This window comes from Salvia hispanica, chromosome 3 (genome assembly GCF_029641045.1).
Source record: "Salvia hispanica isolate PSC_SH4W2 chromosome 3, Shi_PSC_v1, whole genome shotgun sequence".
Lineage (NCBI taxonomy): Eukaryota > Viridiplantae > Streptophyta > Magnoliopsida > Lamiales > Lamiaceae > Salvia > Salvia hispanica.
The window spans coordinates 47,610,413-47,630,700 of record NC_142694.1 but is presented as its reverse complement, the minus strand read 5'-3'; the positions used below and the strand labels follow the sequence as shown (position 1 = coordinate 47,630,700).

General features: G+C 39.0%; 4 protein-coding genes across 4 annotated transcripts; 2 read left to right on the top strand and 2 right to left on the bottom strand.

Annotated features, from left to right (window-relative positions):
- The first annotated feature begins 1,556 nt into the window (after positions 1–1,556).
- LOC125213902 (chaperone protein ClpB3, mitochondrial-like) lies at positions 1,557–6,531 on the top strand. The gene is made up of 9 exons (XM_048114691.2): positions 1,557–1,889; positions 1,972–2,428; positions 2,654–2,849; positions 3,191–3,245; positions 3,581–3,731; positions 3,946–4,254; positions 4,671–4,936; positions 5,022–5,951; positions 6,048–6,531. Exons 1-9 carry the CDS (start codon positions 1,653–1,655, stop codon positions 6,339–6,341), a joined length of 2,895 nt encoding a protein of 964 aa, XP_047970648.1. The 5' UTR covers positions 1,557–1,652; the 3' UTR covers positions 6,342–6,531.
- A 1,892-nt stretch (positions 6,532–8,423) lies between these two features.
- LOC125210224 (heat shock cognate 70 kDa protein-like) lies at positions 8,424–10,753 on the bottom strand. Its single transcript, XM_048109793.1, has 3 exons — positions 10,537–10,753; positions 9,336–10,171; positions 8,424–9,239 (listed from the first exon to the last, which is right to left on the bottom strand). Exons 1-3 carry the CDS (start codon positions 10,751–10,753, stop codon positions 8,424–8,426), a joined length of 1,869 nt encoding a protein of 622 aa, XP_047965750.1.
- A 1,388-nt stretch (positions 10,754–12,141) lies between these two features.
- On the bottom strand, positions 12,142–13,227 carry LOC125210223 (RING-H2 finger protein ATL38-like). Its single transcript, XM_048109792.2, has one exon. The coding sequence runs from the start codon at positions 13,223–13,225 to the stop codon at positions 12,176–12,178; it is 1,050 nt and encodes a 349-aa protein (XP_047965749.1). The 5' UTR covers positions 13,226–13,227; the 3' UTR covers positions 12,142–12,175.
- Positions 13,228–14,078: 851 nt separating this feature from the next.
- On the top strand, positions 14,079–15,631 carry LOC148930987 (uncharacterized). The gene is made up of 2 exons (XM_089067036.1): positions 14,079–15,001; positions 15,092–15,631. Exons 1-2 carry the CDS (start codon positions 14,084–14,086, stop codon positions 15,629–15,631), a joined length of 1,458 nt encoding a protein of 485 aa, XP_088923162.1. The 5' UTR covers positions 14,079–14,083.
- The last annotated feature ends 4,657 nt before the right edge of the window (positions 15,632–20,288 follow it).

The window sequence follows — 20,288 nt, the reverse complement described above, 5'->3', positions numbered from 1 at the left end:
CTAATCAGATAAGGAAATGCATGGATTTGTATCTTGGGAAGGTTTTAAATTGGTAGTGCCCACCGATTTAGTTATATATGTATGCATTCCGTAAGCAAGAATTATAAACATGGTCCTTCTCATGATGCAAAAAAGATGAAAAGAACTCCCTAATATTTCTATAATTCCATGCCATACCCTTCAAACTCATAGAGCTTTGGCAAATGAAAACAACATAGGTCGATTATATACTCTGGATTGGAAGGAACTCGTTGATGTTTCGGTTGCTCGTGTTTGAAAATGATGGTTGTCGATGGTGGAATCACTGAACTTGATGATAGGCCGACGACGGAGTGTAGGTGCCGGAGTTTAATTGCATAAGTCTTACACATTGATCATTTTTATGGACCTTCCACGTTGCCCGAGGCTAGCATCACAATAAAATGCCCAAGAAGCTCGAGAAAAATTTAAGATTTGGTTATATTGTAGTTTTTAAATTCTAGTTGTATTTTCCTATTTTCAAGTAATAATGAAATAATTTCTCTTTTTCAAAGGGCTAACAGCAAAAAAAATACACTAACTTTTGTCAAATTTAACTGTGAACTATAGTGGTGGAAAGATACACTAACGTAGAACTTGTAGTAATAAAATTTCCATAATAAAGTTTCAAACTAAAGTTTGTGTAATTATTTTATAATATTATAAGTTTCACCTACAAACTACGTCGTTTAAGCGGGCATACGATGTTGGCATCCATATGCATTAAATTTTAGCTAAATTATTTTCCACGAGCTATTAAAATTGTTCTAAAATATCACAAATTTTATATTTCGTTTGTTAATTTATACAACAAACCAATCAGTATATCCGATTAAAGTACATAGCTGTTTTATCCTATTTAATACAACTAAATCAATATGGCTTGCTTTTTAACTTACTTGTCACAAACTTAAAAAATGGTCTAAATATCATAAATATTTTACGGTTGCTCTAATGAAATAAACTTTTGCCATAAATATCGGTACGGAAATAACTAAATCAATTTTAAAATTTATTAAAAATAATTATAATTTGACCACATTTACGATTTGATTTACCATAATCCAAAATATAAATCGACTAAAATAACGTGACTAGTTTAATGGTCTTTTCATTCATTTATTTATAATTATAATTATATTTATATTTATATTTATAAGTTTCTGTTAAAATGACAACCCCTCTTAAAGTGACACCGTGACACCACTTATACAGCAATATTATAAACGCTACACAGCAATATTACAAACACTACACAACAATTTATAGATTGTTGTATAGTGTGTCGGATATTGCTGGACAAGAAAAATTGCTGGATAAAGGCCAGCAAATTGCTGACTGTCTTTTTTGGGTCTTTTTCTTTTGTCACGTGGCAACTTATTATTCGTCCATGTGTACAAATGATTGACTAGAAATGACGGTATGGTGTTATTTTAAGGGGTGGTGACACCCTAACATGCCCCTATATTTATATTTATATTTATATTAATAATTTATTATATAGATCAAAATGAATTCTCTACGTGATTCTAGAGTGTACTAGTAGAAGTGCGTTCCCTTTCCCCAAGCTTTGGCCGTTAATTCATAAACCCCATCACACACTTGAAATCTGTTTTCGTTTCAATTCCGCGACGATGCCAATTTCTAGAAGCTCTCCGGCGACGCGCCTCAGCAGGTCGGCCGTCGCAGCGCTTAGGGCAACCGCCAGGGCTCCTCCAACCCCACCACCATCCTCCCCTGCGTTCCGCTCCGCCTCCGCCACGAGTCTCTATGCTCGTCCCTTAACTCCTAACCTCAATGCCAACACAATTTCTTCTCCTTCAGTCTCCTCATCATGCATCCGCTCTTACTCCTCCGCCGCCTCTTCTCAGGTATCTCACCATAATTTTCCTTTTCCTCGCTGAATTAATCACGAATTGCTGTTTATTCCAATATCAATTCGGCGTGTGGCAGATTAGCAACTCCGAGTTCACTGAAATGGCGTGGGATGGAATTCTCGGAGCTGTGGATGCTGCAAAAGACAGCAAACATCAAGTGGTGGAGACTGAGCATCTCATGAAAGCTCTTTTGGAGCAGAAGGATGGCCTTGCTCGGAGGATATTCACCAAGGCTGGTGTTGACAACACTTCGCTGCTGCAGTCCACTCACGACTTCATATCTCAGCAGCCTAAGGTCTCCGGGGATACAACCGGGCCTATTGTGGGCCCGCACTTCACTTCTCTCTTGGAGAATGCTCGCAAATGTAAAAAGCAAATGGGAGATTCATTTTTGTCTGTTGAGCATCTGGTCTTGTCGTTCCCTTCGGATAAAAGATTTGGGCAAAAGCTGTTGGCCAATCTCCAGCTAACTGACAAGGCTTTGAAGGATGCTGTTGATGCCGTGCGCGGCAGTCAAAGAGTGACCGATCAGAGTATGTATTGTACTACCATCTTGCAATTTCTACTTTCAACACCTTTTAGTTATGTTTTGAAAGAGTTTGTTGCAATGTTGGTTCTAGGCAGAGGAAGGATGCGTTATTGAACTACCATTGTTATGCTTATCCGTGTGGATTGATGACAGTTTTAACTATAGACTGCTTTTTGTGCTTCATTTGTTGTTTATGGTTTATAAGTTAGTGTTTATTTTCCAATTGTAGATCCAGAAGGTAAATATGAGGCACTTGAGAAATATGGGAATGACTTAACTGAGCTTGCCCGGCGTGGAAAGCTCGACCCAGTTATTGGACGTGATGATGAGATACGCCGCTGCATCCAAATATTATCTCGTCGAACAAAGAACAACCCTGTTATAATTGGGGAACCTGGAGTTGGAAAAACTGCAATTGCTGAAGGGTAATATCTCAAAACTTTTGCAATTGTGTCTTATTCTGTATTTCGTCTTCTTATATGCTCTTTCAGTAGACCTCATTTAATTTTATATGACATATTCTGATCAGAAGAAGCTTCTCAATGAATATACTCAATTCTGGAAGAACTTGGGAGATTGACTTGGTTTGCATTGCTTAATGGGTGTTCATTTTCCTTTTTCCCGTGTTAGGATTTAGGACAGACATTAACTTATTGCAAACTCTAGCACGTATTGATGATTTTGCACATTGTATATGAAAAGAATCTGTATTTGAAGGTTTAGAAGATGGGATGCAATTATCAATAATACACCATCTATGTTGCAGGTTAGCTCAAAGGATTGTCCGTGGAGATGTTCCAGAACCTTTGCTAAATCGGAAGGTAGTCACTCCATCTTCATCAGTAATAAAACTATCATTTGCAAAGAAGCCACTTGTTCATTACTTCCTCTGTTAGTATCATCAGTCATCACTGAAAATATTAAGAATCATCTGCTCCGGCTGGGGCATATGCACTTGTCATCATTTTTAACACTCTACTCTAACATGCATCTAAAAAGGAGATTCAGATAATATCTGCGTTGAAGTTTAACAGGAGTAGTATTTTTCAGTTGCAGGAGTCCCCTGACCCTTCCAATTTTACAATTTGGTTTTATTGAATATTCTTACCTCTCTCATCATTCTAATTTCGAATCTTCTTTTGCATGTGTGCATTAGTTGATCTCTCTGGACATGGGTTCTTTGCTCGCTGGTGCAAAGTTTCGAGGGGATTTCGAGGAAAGGTTAAAGGCTGTCCTGAAGGAAGTGACGGCTTCTAATGGGCAGTTCATATTGTTTATTGATGAAATTCACACTGTGGTTGGAGCAGGTATTTAAAAAGTTCATTGTAATGAAGCATGATGCTTTCACCTTGTTAATTTGCTTCCGATTAAGATCAAGTTATATTTCTTTATTACTGATTACAGAAGTTACCTTTTGGATATATGATTATGTCCTAATTGTAGGCCTGGGAAATATTGTGATCATGATTGTAATTTGTACACATATGAACATGTTGTGATTAGTAGATTTCTCCATTTCAGGGGCTACTGGTGGTGCTATGGATGCTGGAAATTTGTTGAAACCCATGCTTGGCCGTGGGGAACTGAGATGCATTGGCGCCACCACACTGAATGAGTACAGGAAATACATTGAGAAGGACCCTGCTTTGGAACGTAGATTTCAACAAGTATTTTGCGGACAACCATCTGTGGAAGACACAATTTCTATTTTGCGTGGGTTACGGGAGCGTTATGAACTTCACCATGGGGTGAAAATATCAGACAATGCTCTTGTATCAGCAGCAATTCTTTCGGATAGATACATCACAGAGCGCTTTCTACCTGACAAAGGTAAACCAGAGGTTTTGTTTACACAAGCGACACTATACATGCTCTCATATTACGTTATATTTCTTCCTCTAGCATTACAGATGCATATCAACTAGAGAACTCTTCATCTGGTAACTTTTCAGCCATATATGGCTGCATTATAGTTTAGCAAGCAATAGGGTATGAGCAAAACTAGATTAATTGTTGCCTGAACACAACTTGTTTCTCATATGTTGCTCATCTTTTCTAGTGTGGGACCACTTAAGGCCCTATTATGCAGAAATGAACTAACGCTAGTATAATCCGTCCCAATGATCTTTTCCTTGTTTCAGTAATTATAAAGTTATCTAAACATGAATATTCTAGGGTGTTTACTTTAAGAAATAGATAATCCAAATTCAGTCACACACTCATACAAGTGAAATTTGGTGTGCCAGCCATTGACCTTGTAGATGAAGCTGCTGCAAAGCTGAAAATGGAGATCACATCGAAGCCTACTGAGTTGGATGAGATAGACAGGGCAGTGCTCAAGTTGGAGATGGAAAAGCTGTCTCTTAAAAACGACACAGCCCCATCTTCAAAAGAGCGATTGATGAAGCTCGAACATGATTTGGTGGCTCTAAAACAAAAGCAAGGGGAGTTAAACAAACAGTGGGAAAATGAGAAAATTCTTATGAACCGAGTTCGGTCAATTAAAGAAGAGGTAATAGCTTAAAACTCTCGTAGCAGCTATTAAATTTGCTCCCTCATGCTATCCTTGGACTTATCTATTTTATTGGTGCGAGTAGATTGACAGAGTTAACCTAGAGATGGAAGCTGCTGAGCGTGAATACAACCTGAGTCGTGCTGCTGAACTCAAGTATGGTACATTGATGGCACTCCAGCGCCAGCTTGAAGAAGCTGAGAAAAACATTGCTGATTATCGGACATCTGGAAAGTCATTACTAAGAGAGGAAGTTACGGATCTTGACATAACTGAGATAGTAAGCAGATGGACTGGCATACCACTATCTAATCTTCAGCAGACTGAGAGAGAGAAGCTCGTTTTGCTAGAGGACGTTCTCCACAGAAGGGTTGTTGGGCAGGATATGGCAGTGAGATCTGTAGCTGATGCAATAAGACGTTCGAGGGCAGGGCTTTCTGACCCAAATCGCCCTATTGCAAGCTTCATGTTCATGGGGCCAACAGGTGTTGGTAAAACTGAACTAGCAAAAACTCTTGCTGGGTACCTTTTCAACACTGAGAATGCACTTGTAAGAATTGATATGAGTGAATATATGGAAAAGCATGCAGTTTCACGTCTGGTTGGTGCACCCCCAGGCTATGTTGGGTATGAAGAGGGTGGACAGTTGACAGAAGTGGTTCGGCGAAGGCCATATTCAGTGGTGTTGTTTGATGAAATCGAGAAGGCACATCATGATGTTTTCAACATCCTGTTGCAGCTCTTGGATGACGGAAGGATAACCGATTCTCAAGGACGGACTGTGAGTTTCACTAATACGGTTCTGATCATGACATCAAACATCGGATCTCATTACATCCTCGATACTCTTAGAAACACAGAGGATAGCAAGGATGCAGTATATAATGTGATGAAAAGGCAGGTGGTGGAACTAGCAAGACAAACTTTCCGTCCAGAGTTCATGAACCGGATTGATGAATACATTGTTTTCCAGCCTCTGGACTCGGAACAAATCAGTAAAATTGTTGAAATTCAGGTAAGTTGCTCCATCAGTTTTATATGCTCGACTAGACCAACGTACATGTTCAAGTAGAGGATATACTGATGGAACTATGTATTTTCTTTATCGCAGCTGGATCGTGTGAGAGGCAGACTGAAACAGAGGAATATCAACTTGCAGTACACGGAGGATGCGGTTAAAGTGCTGGCAACTTTAGGGTTCGACCCCAACTTTGGTGCGAGGCCAGTGAAGCGGGTGATTCAACAGATGGTTGAGAATGAGATAGCTATGGAAATCTTAAGGGGTGAAATCAAGGAAGAAGATTCAATTGTTCTTGATCGGATCCCGGATGCTCAGGATAACAACCGATTGTGTATCAAAAAAGTGGAAAACCTAGCCCATGATGCCATGGTTGCAAGCAACTAGTGTTTTGCTTGGGTGGAGTGTGTTCATAGATTAGTTTGGAGATGAGAATTCAGAATGTAGTGGTTTTTGTGTATTAAGTGAACTTTCTTTATTCAGGTGATGGATAACTGATGGTTAAGGCCACTATAATAATGTTAGTTTTATGGTTCCATATAGAAAAGGACAGCGCAGGATCATGCCTTTACTCATATCTTCTTAATCATTCGATTTGTCCCATAATGATGCTGTGGAGCATCTTGTCATGAATGGGATTGTAAATCCTCTTAAGCTCCTCCATCTTCTCTTGAAAGCATCAACCTTGGCAAGTTTGTAAGACTCTAATCCTGGTTTCATGTTTGGTGCAGTCACTCATGCGCATTCCTCGTATCAGCCTTCTCCCTGAACTCCCGAATCATCCTCTCAATTGCCCTTGATGTTGGCAATGGTGACCGTTTCTAAATTGGCGCTATTGGAGAAGCGCAATTTCCTGATTTACGACCGATTTCCCGGTTCAAGAGCGGCGGTTGAGGTGCAGGCTGGGTGGATGTAGTGTCTCTAAAATCAGACGATTTTCCACCAAAACCACCAGTTTTGGTGCAAAAACAAAAGAAAAATTATGTGAAACCCCCTAGTAGTATAATAAAATGACGTTGCTTATTAAATATCGGTCAACTCATCATAAACATTCCGAAAAGCTAAAGGTTGCTACTCAATTCGATGGAATTGACAACTTTATAGTATAAGTTCGTCTCTTTGTGAGATTTTCAACGTCCCATAAAGAAAGCGACATTTGGGACAATACGTAAATCAATGCATGATCGGTAAGTTAAGAGAAATGAGAAGAATAATAAAAATAGTGTTAGTGATTGTGAGATCTTATATGAAAAGTTTTCATTTTTGGTACGTCTCATTAAAAATGAAATGTTTCTAAAAATGAAAATAATACTTTCTCTACTTTTTCTTATCTCTTACTTTAATCTCTCTTTATTAACTCACAAATAAAATCTTGTGCCGAAAAGAAAATGTTGCATATTTAATGGGAGGGAGGGAATACTATTTTTAGTGTTTAATAGTGGATCCTAGTTGTATAAGTTGTAAATAAATTAATACACAACACAAATGTAATACTATAACTACATACTCCCTCCACTCCGTGGTAGTTGAATCATTTTATTTCTTGCACTCATTTTAGAAAAATGATGGTAATAAATAGTTAAAGTGAGGAGAGAGTTATGTAAGAGTGAGGGTGGTTCCGAATGCTGGTTTCGGTTTTGGAAATTCTCAAATCAGAATTGAACCGTGAGGGTGTTTCACGGTTACGATTTTGGTTTTAAAATCGCCGGTTTCAGTTTTGGTTTTAGTTTCAAACCGGTGGTTTTACTGTTTTTCACAGTTCCGAAGCGACGGTTTCAGGTGGTTTTTTCCGGTTTCAACTCGGTTTCACGATATTCCTGCGTTTTTTCGCGGTTTCGATTTGAAACCGCCCGAAACCGACTGTTCCGGCACGGTTTCGGTTTTGAAAATTTTAAACCTGAACCGGCCCACGGTTCCAAAAGTGACGATTATGGTTTCATTTAAATCTCACGGTTCTAGTTCGGAACCGTAACCGCCGGTTACAGTTTCACGATTCAGCGCCCGAACCGTAAACCTTGGGCATCTCTAATTGTAGTACTCGTGTACCATTTCAGAAACTGAATTATATTTTCAAAAAAAAATCAACTCACATTAGCATCAAACAAATAAAAGGTGGTACATGACATGTTGTATAAGAATGAATTTATGATACCCAACAATTGTTAACGGTATATGAGTAATGGACATTAAATCAGGATATCAAATTATTGTCTCAGAATACAAATTCACGACCATCAAACAAATAAAAGGTGGTACACTAATAAGCAACGTTAACTCATAATTGCATTACTAAATTGAAATAAACTTTACTACACATGACATTCATGTAATTTATTTCAAAACTTCTTTTTTATATATGTACAGATATAGATACTATAATATTGTGTTTAATTCTAAACTAAAATTTCATATATATATGTAAAGACACACACACAGCGCACGATCATGCCCTTACACATATGCTCATAATCAATCTACTTGTTCCATACTGTGGAGGAGCATCTTTGCTTGAATGTGATTGTAAATCCTCTTAAGCTCCTCCATCTTCTCTTTAAATGCATCAACCCTCGCGAGTTTGTTCGACTTGATCCATTCCGTTGCAGCCTCGAAAGCCTTCTCTATCTCCACCTTGTCGTCCGCTCCAATCCGGGCTTCACATCTCATGGCGTCCCTCATGTTGTACGCGTAGTCCTCCAACGCAGTCCTCGCATCAACCTTCTCCCTAAACTCCTCATCCTCCAGCTTGTATTTTTTCCCATCCCGAATCATCTTCTCGATCTCTTTTCTAGACAGCCTGCCCTTGTAGTTGGCAATGGTGATCTCGTTTCTCAACCCGGTGCCCTCGTGCTCTGCTGACACATTCAAGATACCGTTCACATCAATGTCGAAACACACTTTGACTTTTGCAACACCTCTGGGCGCTGCTGGAATGCCTCTCAGAACGAATTCGCCTAGCAGATTGTTCACGGTTGTCTTGCTTCGTTCGCCCTCAAACACCGCAAACCTGCAACTGGTCTGATTGTCACCGGTGGTCGGATGAATATTCACCATTCTTGTAGGGATTGGTGTGTTCCTCGGAATGAATACTGACATCACATCTCCATAAATTCTAAGACCAAGTGAAAGCGGATTGACATCGAAAATGATGAGCTTTTGCACATTGCCATTGCCTTCACCGCTCAACTTGGCAGCCACCACTGCAGCACCATACGCCACAACTTCGTCTGGATTAATGCTCTTGCTCGCCTCCTTCCCATCGAAAAGCTCCTTCAGCAACTCCTGCACCTGTTGGCAATTATGAAACAAAAATAACTATGACACATTGGTGTAATAAATAGACAACAGACAATTATATAAGTCTAATGGATTTTTAAATAGAACCTTCGGAATCCTACTCGACCCGCCTACGAGCACCACCTCCTCCACGCTGCTCTTCTCCACCTTTGCATCACTTAAACACTTCTCAACCAGTTCAATACACTTTTTGAACAAATCCATGTTGAGCTCATTGAATTTGGCGCGAGAGATATTCGAAAACAGATCAATACCCTCAAACAAAGATTCAATCTCAATATTAGTTTGGGAAGTAGATGAAAGGATCCTCTTCGCTCTTTCACAAGCACTCCTTACTCTCCTAATAGCTCTTGGATTCATACTAATGTCCTTACCATTCTTCCTTTCAAACTCTTTTACAAAGTGATCCACCATCCTACTATCAAAGTCTTGGCCCCCAAGATGAGTATCGCCGGCAATAGCCTTCACTTCAATGATATCTGCCTCAATTGTGGCCACAGAAACGTCGAACGTGCCACCTCCAAGGTCGAAAACCAGCACATTCTTAGCCACATTGCCCCCATTATCCAGACCGTATGCAATGGCTGCAGCGGTAGGCTCGTTGATGATCCTTACAACATTGAGGCTGGCAATGGTTCCGGCATCCCTGGTGGCCTGGCGCTGAGAGTCGTTGAAATAAGCAGGCACGGTGACGACAGCGTTCTTCACAGGTGATCTAAGATAAGCCTCGGCGATATCCTTCATTTTGGAGAGCAGCATTGAAGAGATCTCCTCAGCTGAAAACTGTTTCTCCTCCCCTTTGTAGCTCACTACTATCATAGGCTTGCTGTCGGTGGGGTGAGGAATGACTTTGAATGGCCACAGTTTCATGTCACTCTCAACCATTGGGTCATTGAATCTCCGGCCAATCAGCCTCTTTGCGTCTGCAAATTAGCTAAGTAAGAAACAATACAAACATCTTTATCTAGAGCATTGTTTGTTCGATATGCATAACTTAGCATATTTAAGATGTTTGATCAATTCTCGAGTTTAAGGTGCTTCTACATGGTAAAAGAAAATCGTTTTATATTGTCTAAACAATGTTTCCTCAACTTGTCTTACACGTAGAATTTTGTTTTTCTTTAACTAAGTTGTACTCTCTCCGTCGTGAACAAAAGACTCGTTTTGCTATTTTGGAAAATTAAAAGTGTCTTTTAATTCACAAACGGAGGGTGCATTAGTTTTTATTTAATTGTAATAATAGTTATTAATGTTGAGATAATAAGTGCATAGACGAGAAAAAACTGACCGTAAACGGTGTTAGTTGGAGCACTAGCGACTTGATTCTTGGCTGCATCTCCCATGAGACGCTCGTCGTCGTCGGTGAAAGCAACGTAAGAGGGTGTGGTGCGGTTGCCCTGATCGTTGGCTATGATCTCAACGCGGTTGTGCTGCCATGCTGCCACACACGAATACGTTGTTCCCAAATCGATCCCGACCGTCCGTCCTTCCTCCTTTCCCGCCATTGATGCAGATGCGCTTTCAAACTGTGAAATTTTGAACACAGAACTACTAGAATTCACGATAGTTATGAGAAGTATATATAGCTTTTAGGAATCATTAAGTGAGACTTAAATAGGGGATTTGTTTACTACTCCATTTAATTATTGGATAAATCATACTCCACATAGAGTTGGATACGACTAAGCTTTATTTTAATCTTTTAAACAGATACTCATGCAAATAAAAGGACACACTTAACTTAAATAAAGCGTCGATAAATTATAAATCGGTTTTATTTAAACTTATTTCCTTACTATTTCCTCTTAAATTGCCCTTTTTATATGAAATTTTCAAAAAGTAAGGTTTTTCCCACGAACTTTAAAATTGACAAATAATATCATGAACTTTACCCTGTGTTTGTTTTTTTCCCATGAATGAAAAAATTCCCACAAATAATATCATGATACGGCAACAATTTTGAAAGCTTCAGGCTTTTCAATCTTTGACGATAGTTTTTGTTGAAGCACATCCTCCAAAATTGTTCTTCAATCTATTAAAATAAAATGAATTTTTCATTCGTGGAAAAAAACAAACCCGGGATAAAGTTCGTGATATTATTTGCCAATTTTAAAATTCATGGGAAAAACCCAACCTTTTGAAAGTTTTATGATATTAGATGCCAATATACTTTTTATATTTGTAAACATACCACTAAAAACGTTTTTGGTTATTTCCATTTATATAAACTTTTACTTATGGAACCGCTATTACTTCAGGAAAGTTCAAATTGAATTCAGATATAGTAATATTTTATTTAACAAATCTATAAAACGATATCAGATTTTAAAATAATATGTTTAGAGTTTTTAACTTATTTCTTATGGCTAATTCCTTTTTAGGACATTTAATTTACAAACTTATGTACTGTATTACAATCCTTTACACTTCAAGCAACGTTCATAGTTAACCAGCGGCGAATACAGAGTTTTTGAATTAGGGGTGCAAATTTTATGATAAATAAATATATGTATAAAATGTTAAAAATAAAATAATACTCTTTATAATTATATATCTGAATTTTATGAGTTCAACATGAAAATTTTAAGATATAGAGAACACGGATGGAAAAAAATAGTGAAATTTAAGAATCATTCTCATATATTATTAAATATGTTAAAATATCAATAACTGGTTAATAAGACTATGATGTTATCATAGTAAAAAATTATTAAATCAATAACAAGCTAATATTAGTCTCTGATTTACGTCACAGCTACGACCAATCCTTCTTTCTTAGATTAGAAAACAATATTATCCATCATTAGATATATTACCAAGAGCAAGAAATTAAAACACAAAAATCAAATCAACCAAAGAATTCAAAAATATTTGGTTGCTGTTAATAAGCTTCCCTCTAGTGATCTATTCTACTCAAAGTCAACATATTAAACCGGGGACGTACTCCGGTTTTCTGACATTAAACCGGCTTCAATGTCCGTCGTCGGCTCCAACGACACGAAAGAAGGTATCCTCAGCAGCGACCCACTGCTTCCCCACTTTCGTCGACCTTCACCTTTCGAGAAAAAACCCCATTGGCCACTCCACTCCTCGCTTCTAAAACCTCTCCGCAAGCTCCTCGTTTTAGGCAGTAAAGTAGCCACGCATCTCCAGCGCCGGAGTGAACCGGTCGAACCGGTCCGGTCCATCATCTTCTTCCTAACCGTGTTTGGCAGCCTCAATGTGAACCGGTCGAGATTTTCCACCGGTTGGACCAACAAGCGCCCGGTCGAGTGCGACCTAAACTTATCCAAAGCGACCACTCTCGCGGTCGCGCACGACCTGAGGGACCGGAGCGGTAAATCAAAGCCGGGGCTCGGGTTATCATCATCCCCTTCTATTTGAATCGCGATTTCGCCGGTTCTCGAGTTAGTCTCCTCCATAATATTGCCAATCCCCGGTTCAAGCAGATGAACCGGTTCGTCGCCGGTCTGTGGGGTGAGATTGGCCCGGCAGACCGGGCAGGTGACGTTTGACTCGAGCCAGGTGTCGATGCACTCGGGGTGGAAGGCATGGTCGCATTTGGGGATCAAACGCAGCGTTTCGTGGTCCTCGAATTCGCTGAGGCAGACGGCGCACTCGAGCGCGCTCTTCCCGATCTTGTGCTCCTTCACCTCCGCGTAGGTGAACGTCGGGAATGCGTCGAGCACCGCTGCACCGAGGCCGCGGGGAACGCGCACTACGGTGGCGGTGCGGTAGCGGACGCGCATTGCGGGGGCGGCGGCGGCAGCGGCAGCGCACATTTCGATGCAGATCGAGAAGAGCCACAAGAGTAAGGCGACGGCGATGAACCCGGCGATGATGGTCCACGCCACGGGGCTGATCCTGGCGCAACGGTAGTAGTGGCTGTCGTTGGTGGATTCCGTCGGCAGCTGAGCTCCGGCGAAGCTGAGAAGGAGGATTAGGGATTGGAGGAACAAAATCCGAGGGGTTTTCATGTTGAGAATTTTGATTAATTTTGCGAGGGAGATTTCAGATTAGGTAAAACGACGTATTAATAGAGGAGGGGATGAGATACTAATAAAAGGAAACTTAACTTAAATAAATAGTCTTTAAATTATAAACCGATTTTATTTAATCTTGTTTCCTTATTAATGTACTATTATTTGATTATTTCCTTCTTAAATTCCTCTTTTTATATTTGTAAACATACCACTAAAAACGTTTTTGGTTATTTCCATTTATATACTCCCTCCGTCCCATATTAGGAGTCAGTTATAGTTATGGCTCGGGTTTTAAGAAAGAATTGATGTGTGTAATAAATGAAGTGAGAAGGTGGGGTGTGTAATAAATGAAGTGAGAAGGTAGAATGTGTAATAAATGAATTGAGTTGGTTGAAAGTGAGTCCCTTTTGACTTTTTAGGTGTAAAAATATGTTTAATGTTGACTTGTTAGACAAATTCATTAAATTAAGTTTTAGGTGTAAAAATATGTTTAATGTTGACTTGTAAGACAAATTCATTAAATTAAATAAACTTAAGATTTTAAATGTTTCAATATGATTAATAAAAACAACAATTAAGTCACCTAAAAGGTGAAGAGGCCATCGGCCAAAATTTAACAAAACAAACAAGAGGGAAACAATTTTTTCATTAATTCAAACTCCAAAATTAGGAGGGAATTAGTACAATCCATGGAGGGAAAAATCAAATGCTAAGGTACACCTATAAATACATTCACTCCACCATTACTATCAACCACTTCTAATCTACCTACCAAAAAAGAAAGCAAACATATTTATAGCTAATTTACCCTCAGAAAATTCTCATCATTGGGCAATGGAGATGGAGCAAGAGATGGAGGAGGAGATGGAGCAAGAGTTATTTGAAGAGGAAGATCAATTTCCAGAGGCAGAACAGTTTCCAGAGGCAGAGCCTCTTCAAGAGGCAGAGTTTGGGCAAGGGTCGAGGGCCTCTCTGAGTTTGAGCAGCCAAGAGAAGAACCTTATTGTGCAGTTCCTTCAACAGCAATGCCGTGCTGGAGCACTTCCACATGGTTCATTGAAAGATGCAGCCAACAAATTCAAAGTGCATCCAAGGACAGTCAGCCGCTTATGGAGGATAGCCAGTCATCAAATGGAACAAGGAGAACCTGTTGTCATGAAAGGAAAAGCATCAGGTTATACCAAGACAAAAGGTAAAATAGACCTTGATGAAGACAAGTTTAGACACTTGTCTATGCTTGAGAGATCCTCCATAAGAAAACTTGCTATAAAGATGCAAGTTAGCAAGACCACAGCTGGCAGATGGTCCAAGGCTAACAAGATAAGACCACATACAAATGCCATCAAGCCTGCACTCACTGATGCAAACAAAATTTCAAGAATGAGATGGTGTCTGACTCATATTCAGCCAACCATAGCTGAAGGTAAGCTTCTCTATCATGCAATGCATAACATTGTTCATATTGATGAGAAATGGTTCTACATGACAAAGACTTCAGACAGATACTACCTGTTGCCGGATGAGGATGAGCCTTACAGGTCTTGTAAGTCAAAAAGATTCATCACTAAAGTGATGTTCATGTGTGCTGTCAGTAGGCCAATGTTTGGCAGTGATGGGCAGACCATCTTTGATGGTAAAATAGGCATATTTCCATTCACAGAGCAAGTTCCAGCCAAAAGAAAGTCAAAGAATAGGCCAAGAGGGACACTTGAGACAAAGCCTATCCCATCAGTTAACAAGGAAGCCATGAGAGAATGTCTCCTTAATCAGGTTTGTACATTTCTTTGTTTCACAATGCTATCAGACATTAGTAATGTCATCACTTAGTCATCTAAGCATTCAATCACAAATCATGCACAGATTATTCCAGCAATCAAGGCTAAGTGGCCAGCCAATGCAAGCAAGGAAATATACATCCAACAAGATAATGCCAAACCCCACCTCACATCCTCTGACTTCCAATTTGAGGCTGCTGCAAGTACAGATGGTTTTAAATTCCATCTAATTAGCCAACCAGCCAACTCCCCAGATACTAATGTGCTGGACCTTGGATTTTTTAGGGCTATACAGTCACTACAAGATGACAAACTAGCCACCAATATAGATGAATTGTTGGCAAATGTTTGGAGTTCTTTTGAGGAACTCACACCACAAACTCTGAACAAGGTTTTCCTAACATTGCAAAGCTGTTTAAGCAAGATCCTAGAAGTCCATGGGGGCAACAACTACAAAATACCCCACTTGAACAAAGATAGGTTGAGTAGGACAGTGGGGCTTCCAACCTCACTTGAGGTTGAAGAAACTCTTGTAAGGGGCAGCTTGGAGTATCTACTACTCCCTGAGAATGATGTGGGTGGCTCATATCACATAGGGCATCTAAGCACTGTGTTAGGGTTGTAGATAGGGCACTTGGGTCATGGGGTTTACAGTATAAGCATCAAATTAGGTTGGTGTTTAGGATGTAAACTTGTTTTTTGGTTTGCAGCCTTTATTTTGGGTTAGGGTATATAGGCTGCAATATATAAGCTGCAGTATGTATGAATTGCAAGTGTAACTGCTATAAGTGGGTGTTTTTGTTTAAAAACCATCACAAAAGGTTCATCATATGCCCTAAGACTCCAAACCATGAAAGGGGTGGCTTATCAGAGCCTCCACACCATCAAAGGGGTGGCTCTAAGCACAATAAACCAACCAAGGCAGTGTATACACATAATAGCATGCATCTCTCAGAAAATTTTCATCACAGAGGACCAATCACACAAGATCAGAGCCTCCAAACCATCAAAGGGGTGGCTCTAAGCATCATAACCCAACCAAGGCTGTGTATATACATAATAGCATTGCTAATCTCAACAAAATTTCATCACAAGGCACCAATCTCACAAGATCAGAGCCTCCAAACCATCAAAGGGGTGGCAGTAAGCATCATAACCCAACCAAGGCAGTGTAGACACATAATAGCATGCCAATCACACAAGATCAGAGCCTCCAAACATTAAAGGGGTGGCTCTAAGCATAATAAACCAACCAAGGCAGTGTGTACACATAATAGCATGCATCTCTCAGAAAATTTTCATCACAGAGGATCAATCACACAAGATCAAAGCCTCCAAACCATCAAAGGGGTGGCTCTAATCATAATAATCCAACCAAGACAGTTTATACACACAATAGCATGTCAAACGCTCACAAAAAAGTCATCACAGAGAAACAATCAGACAAAATCAGAGCCTCCAAACCATCACACAAGATCAGAACCTCCAACATAGCCAAGGCATCAATATTCCTCAATCAATTCCATAGAAACAGCCTCCAAACCCAATACAGGGGGTGGCTTACTCAGAAAAAATACTCACAGATTAGAGGAAATCTTTCATGCTAGGCAACAAGATCAACAACATTGCTTTCTCATTCTCGGTGTACTCCACCTTTGATGAAGACGGTGGTTGAGCTTTAGAGTCGGCAAAGGGGTGGGACGGTGGTTCAGTTTCAGAGTCGTCAAAGGGCAGGGACGGTGCCTGCGTTTCAGACTCGTCAAAGGGCAGGGATGGTGCCTGCGTTGCAGAGTCGTCATAGGGCTGGAACGGTGGTTGAGATCCTTCAAAGCCCTCAGACGGTGGTGGGGTTTCAGATCCGTCGAAGACCCCAGCCGGTGGAAGAAATTCAGATTCTTGGACGACGTCAGATGGTGGAGGCGTTTCAGAACCGTCAACGCCGCCAAACGGTTGTCGATTTCCCGATCGGTGGTACAAATCCACCGCTCGTTCGATTTCCCACCGGTCAAGGACCTCCGGTGGTGTTTCAGGGACGATTAGGGTTTCTGACGATTCAAAATCCGGGGTTGCAACCCATTCATCGGCCATGAAAAGGCAACGGTGATGGAGTAACGGCGGTTTTAGAGAGGCGATTAATCGGAGGCGGGGATTAGGGCTCCGTTCTAGATGAATCGGAGGCGACGATTAGGTTTCTTCTAGATCGAAGAAACACAGTCGGGAGAGAGAGAGATAGATGAAAGTCAAATGAGGGTAGGGTTAGGTGGGTTGGGGGGGTTGGGGTTAATTAAATGTTTGATTTTTATTTTGGTTTATTTTAATGTAGGTAATGGCATTTTTATGTAATTTTGATGAAGAATGGGGTAAAATTGTATGAACAAATATGGAAAATACTAAAAGTGACTCTTAAACTGGGACGGACTTTTATGGCAAAAAGTGACTCTTAAACTGGGACGGAGGGAGTAATCTTTTACTTATGGAATCGGCCCTAAGTTCAAATTGAATTGATATATATGGAGTAAAATTTTAAAACAAATCTATGTAACAACATTAAATCTGATAAAGTTAAAATAATATTCTATGAGTTTGTAACTGATTTCTTATGGCTAATTCATTTCTAAAATATTTAAATTCAAACTTATAGTATTTTACTAAGTATTTCAATCATGTAGACTTCGAGCAACGTCCATAGTTAACATTATTAGAATTGACTTAATAATTATCAGTTTAAATTATTTTCACTCTTGTATTATCATATTTAATTTTGTTTCACAATTTTTGCTTGAAGATGCATAGTACGTATACAATAAAATCGACTTAATGGTCATCGACCAAATTAGTTGGGTGATACTAATACTAGGAAATTAAGTTATATATATAGTCATTTTATAATTTACAATCTTAAGATTTATTGAAAAATAAAATAATTAAATATAAATAACTATTAATATTATTTTAACTTATTTTTAAATATTATAGATCATGTTCTATGAGGTGCTGACAGAAATGCATTGACAGGATGTTACACCAATTGCGAAGAAACTGGCTGAGAGAGTAATTCAGAACTCGGCTGACAAGCTTAGACCTTATTTAAGACAGCAGTAACATCTTCAAACACTTCATTCCATGAATACAGTGAAGTTGTAGCGAAAGGAAAACTGATACTGTCGGGCATAGTAATGAGAGCATCGTTAAAGGCCTGACGGTAAGATTCCATTCGTTTATTGATTTAGTTTGTCTTTTATGCAATTTAGAGATCTTTGGCTGTTGCTTGTAGCCACTATATTATTACTGTTGTTTGCTTCTCTAGTTGTGGTTTTACTGTTTATCCATTTTGCAAAAAATGGGATGCCTACTTCCATCCTCATTTGGTTCCTCTTTTGCTTTATTTTACAATAGTGCATATGCTTCATTCATCCTATCATTTTGGTCCATTATGTGGGTGTGTTGCACTATTAATCTATGAAATTGTTTCCTCTGGACTTGTATAAGTCGAAGACCTGTGGCTTTTTTGTTAGTAAGATTTTTTATTTGATGCCCCTGGTAAATGTTGATGCTCTGGGCTCTTGTTCAAATTTAATGCATAGGTTATCTCCCCCTTCCCAAAAATATACAACAACAACATGAAGACTAGTTGCAATATCAATACTCTGATTTCATGATTCCATGGATCATTAAACTATCTTCTCTTTTTTGTGAGCGGGCGGCTCGGGATGATGGGGAAGGGACAACCATCAGGATAAAGATTCCACTGCTATCGGATCACTGAAGTTTGGTTGTGAGTAATGGCGTCAGTGAGATTGGGACTAATGAAGTTACTCCATTCGTCCGCCATTTATAGTCATATTTGAACTCGACAAGGATTTTAAGAAGTTGTTTGATTTTGTGAAGAACAATGTGGAAATGAGTTAGTGGAAAGTGGACCCACTTTTATATATTGGTTTTATAATAGAACGTGAGTGTAATAAGTTAGATGAATGGTGTGTCACCTTACCTAAACTAGAAAAAAGAGTAATTAGACTTTAAATCACGGACATCCCAAAATAGCAAAATTGGACATTATTTCATAAACGGAGGGAGTACAACTTAGGCAAACACTTCAAATTAACAACGTATGGCATGTGTCCATGGAGTATATCAAGTCCTCAGTCCTGCACATGTTTTAAAAATGTAAATATTGAGCGGCAACGATGATGAGCGGTGTTGAGTAACATGTGTCCATGGAGTATATTAATGTCATTCGCTCTTGAATGCTTCTGCTAAACAGTACTCCGTATCTCTTTTTAATTCATGTATTGTTGAATATTCGTTTTATGGTTCGATATGAATATTCGTTTTATGGATCTTTTACTAGTTACTCCTACAAAGCCCACCAATTTACTCTTCATATCTCATACTGTATTAACCTTAGTAACATGTTTATCTGTAGCTGCAGAAATTCGATCTTACAATGAAAAACACGCACATAGCCACATATAGGCATAATCCTAGCCACTAATTTTTACAGATCTGTGTTTAATATTGCGTTGTTTTTTAATCTCAACAAAAGTATGTATTTTATCAACAGGGGGTATTTTTGTGAGATTATTTTTGAACGGTTTGTCATCCTGATTTCTCTCCCACTTTCCAAAACCAAAAATTTTCAGATCTTAACACATAATTGACGTCAAAACTTAAACTTGGTTGAAAAAAAGCACAAAATTCAAGTTGATACAGCCAAAACCCTAGTTCAAACAAGAAGTGAAATTTTTTCCCGCAACAAAATGCTTGAATTTTGTGTTGAAATTGTGTTGATCCTGTGTTGATGTTTAATTTTGGGTTGAAATCATGTTGATTCAATATTGATTCTTACGTTTAAATTGCTTGATTGTTTTGGTCTGATTTTGAAATCGAATTTTGGTTGGTAATAGGCTGTGCAGTAGAATTCTGATAGTCTCTGCAGTTGAAATGGCTTGAATTATGCGTTGAAATTGCGTTGATCCTGTGTTGATCCTGTATTGATGTTAAATTTTGGGTTGAAATCGTGTTGATTCTATATTGATTCTTACGTTTAAATTGCTTGATTATTTTGGTCTGATTTTGAAATCGAATTTTGGTTGGTAATAGGCTGTGCAGTAGAATTCTAATAGTCTCTGCAGTTGAAATGGCTTGAATTATGCGTTGAAATTGCGTTGATCCTGTGTTGATCTTGTGTTGATGTTGAATTTTTTGTTGAAATCGTGTTGATTATATATTGATTTTTACGTTTAAATTGCTTGATTATTTTGTTCTGCTTTTGAAATCGT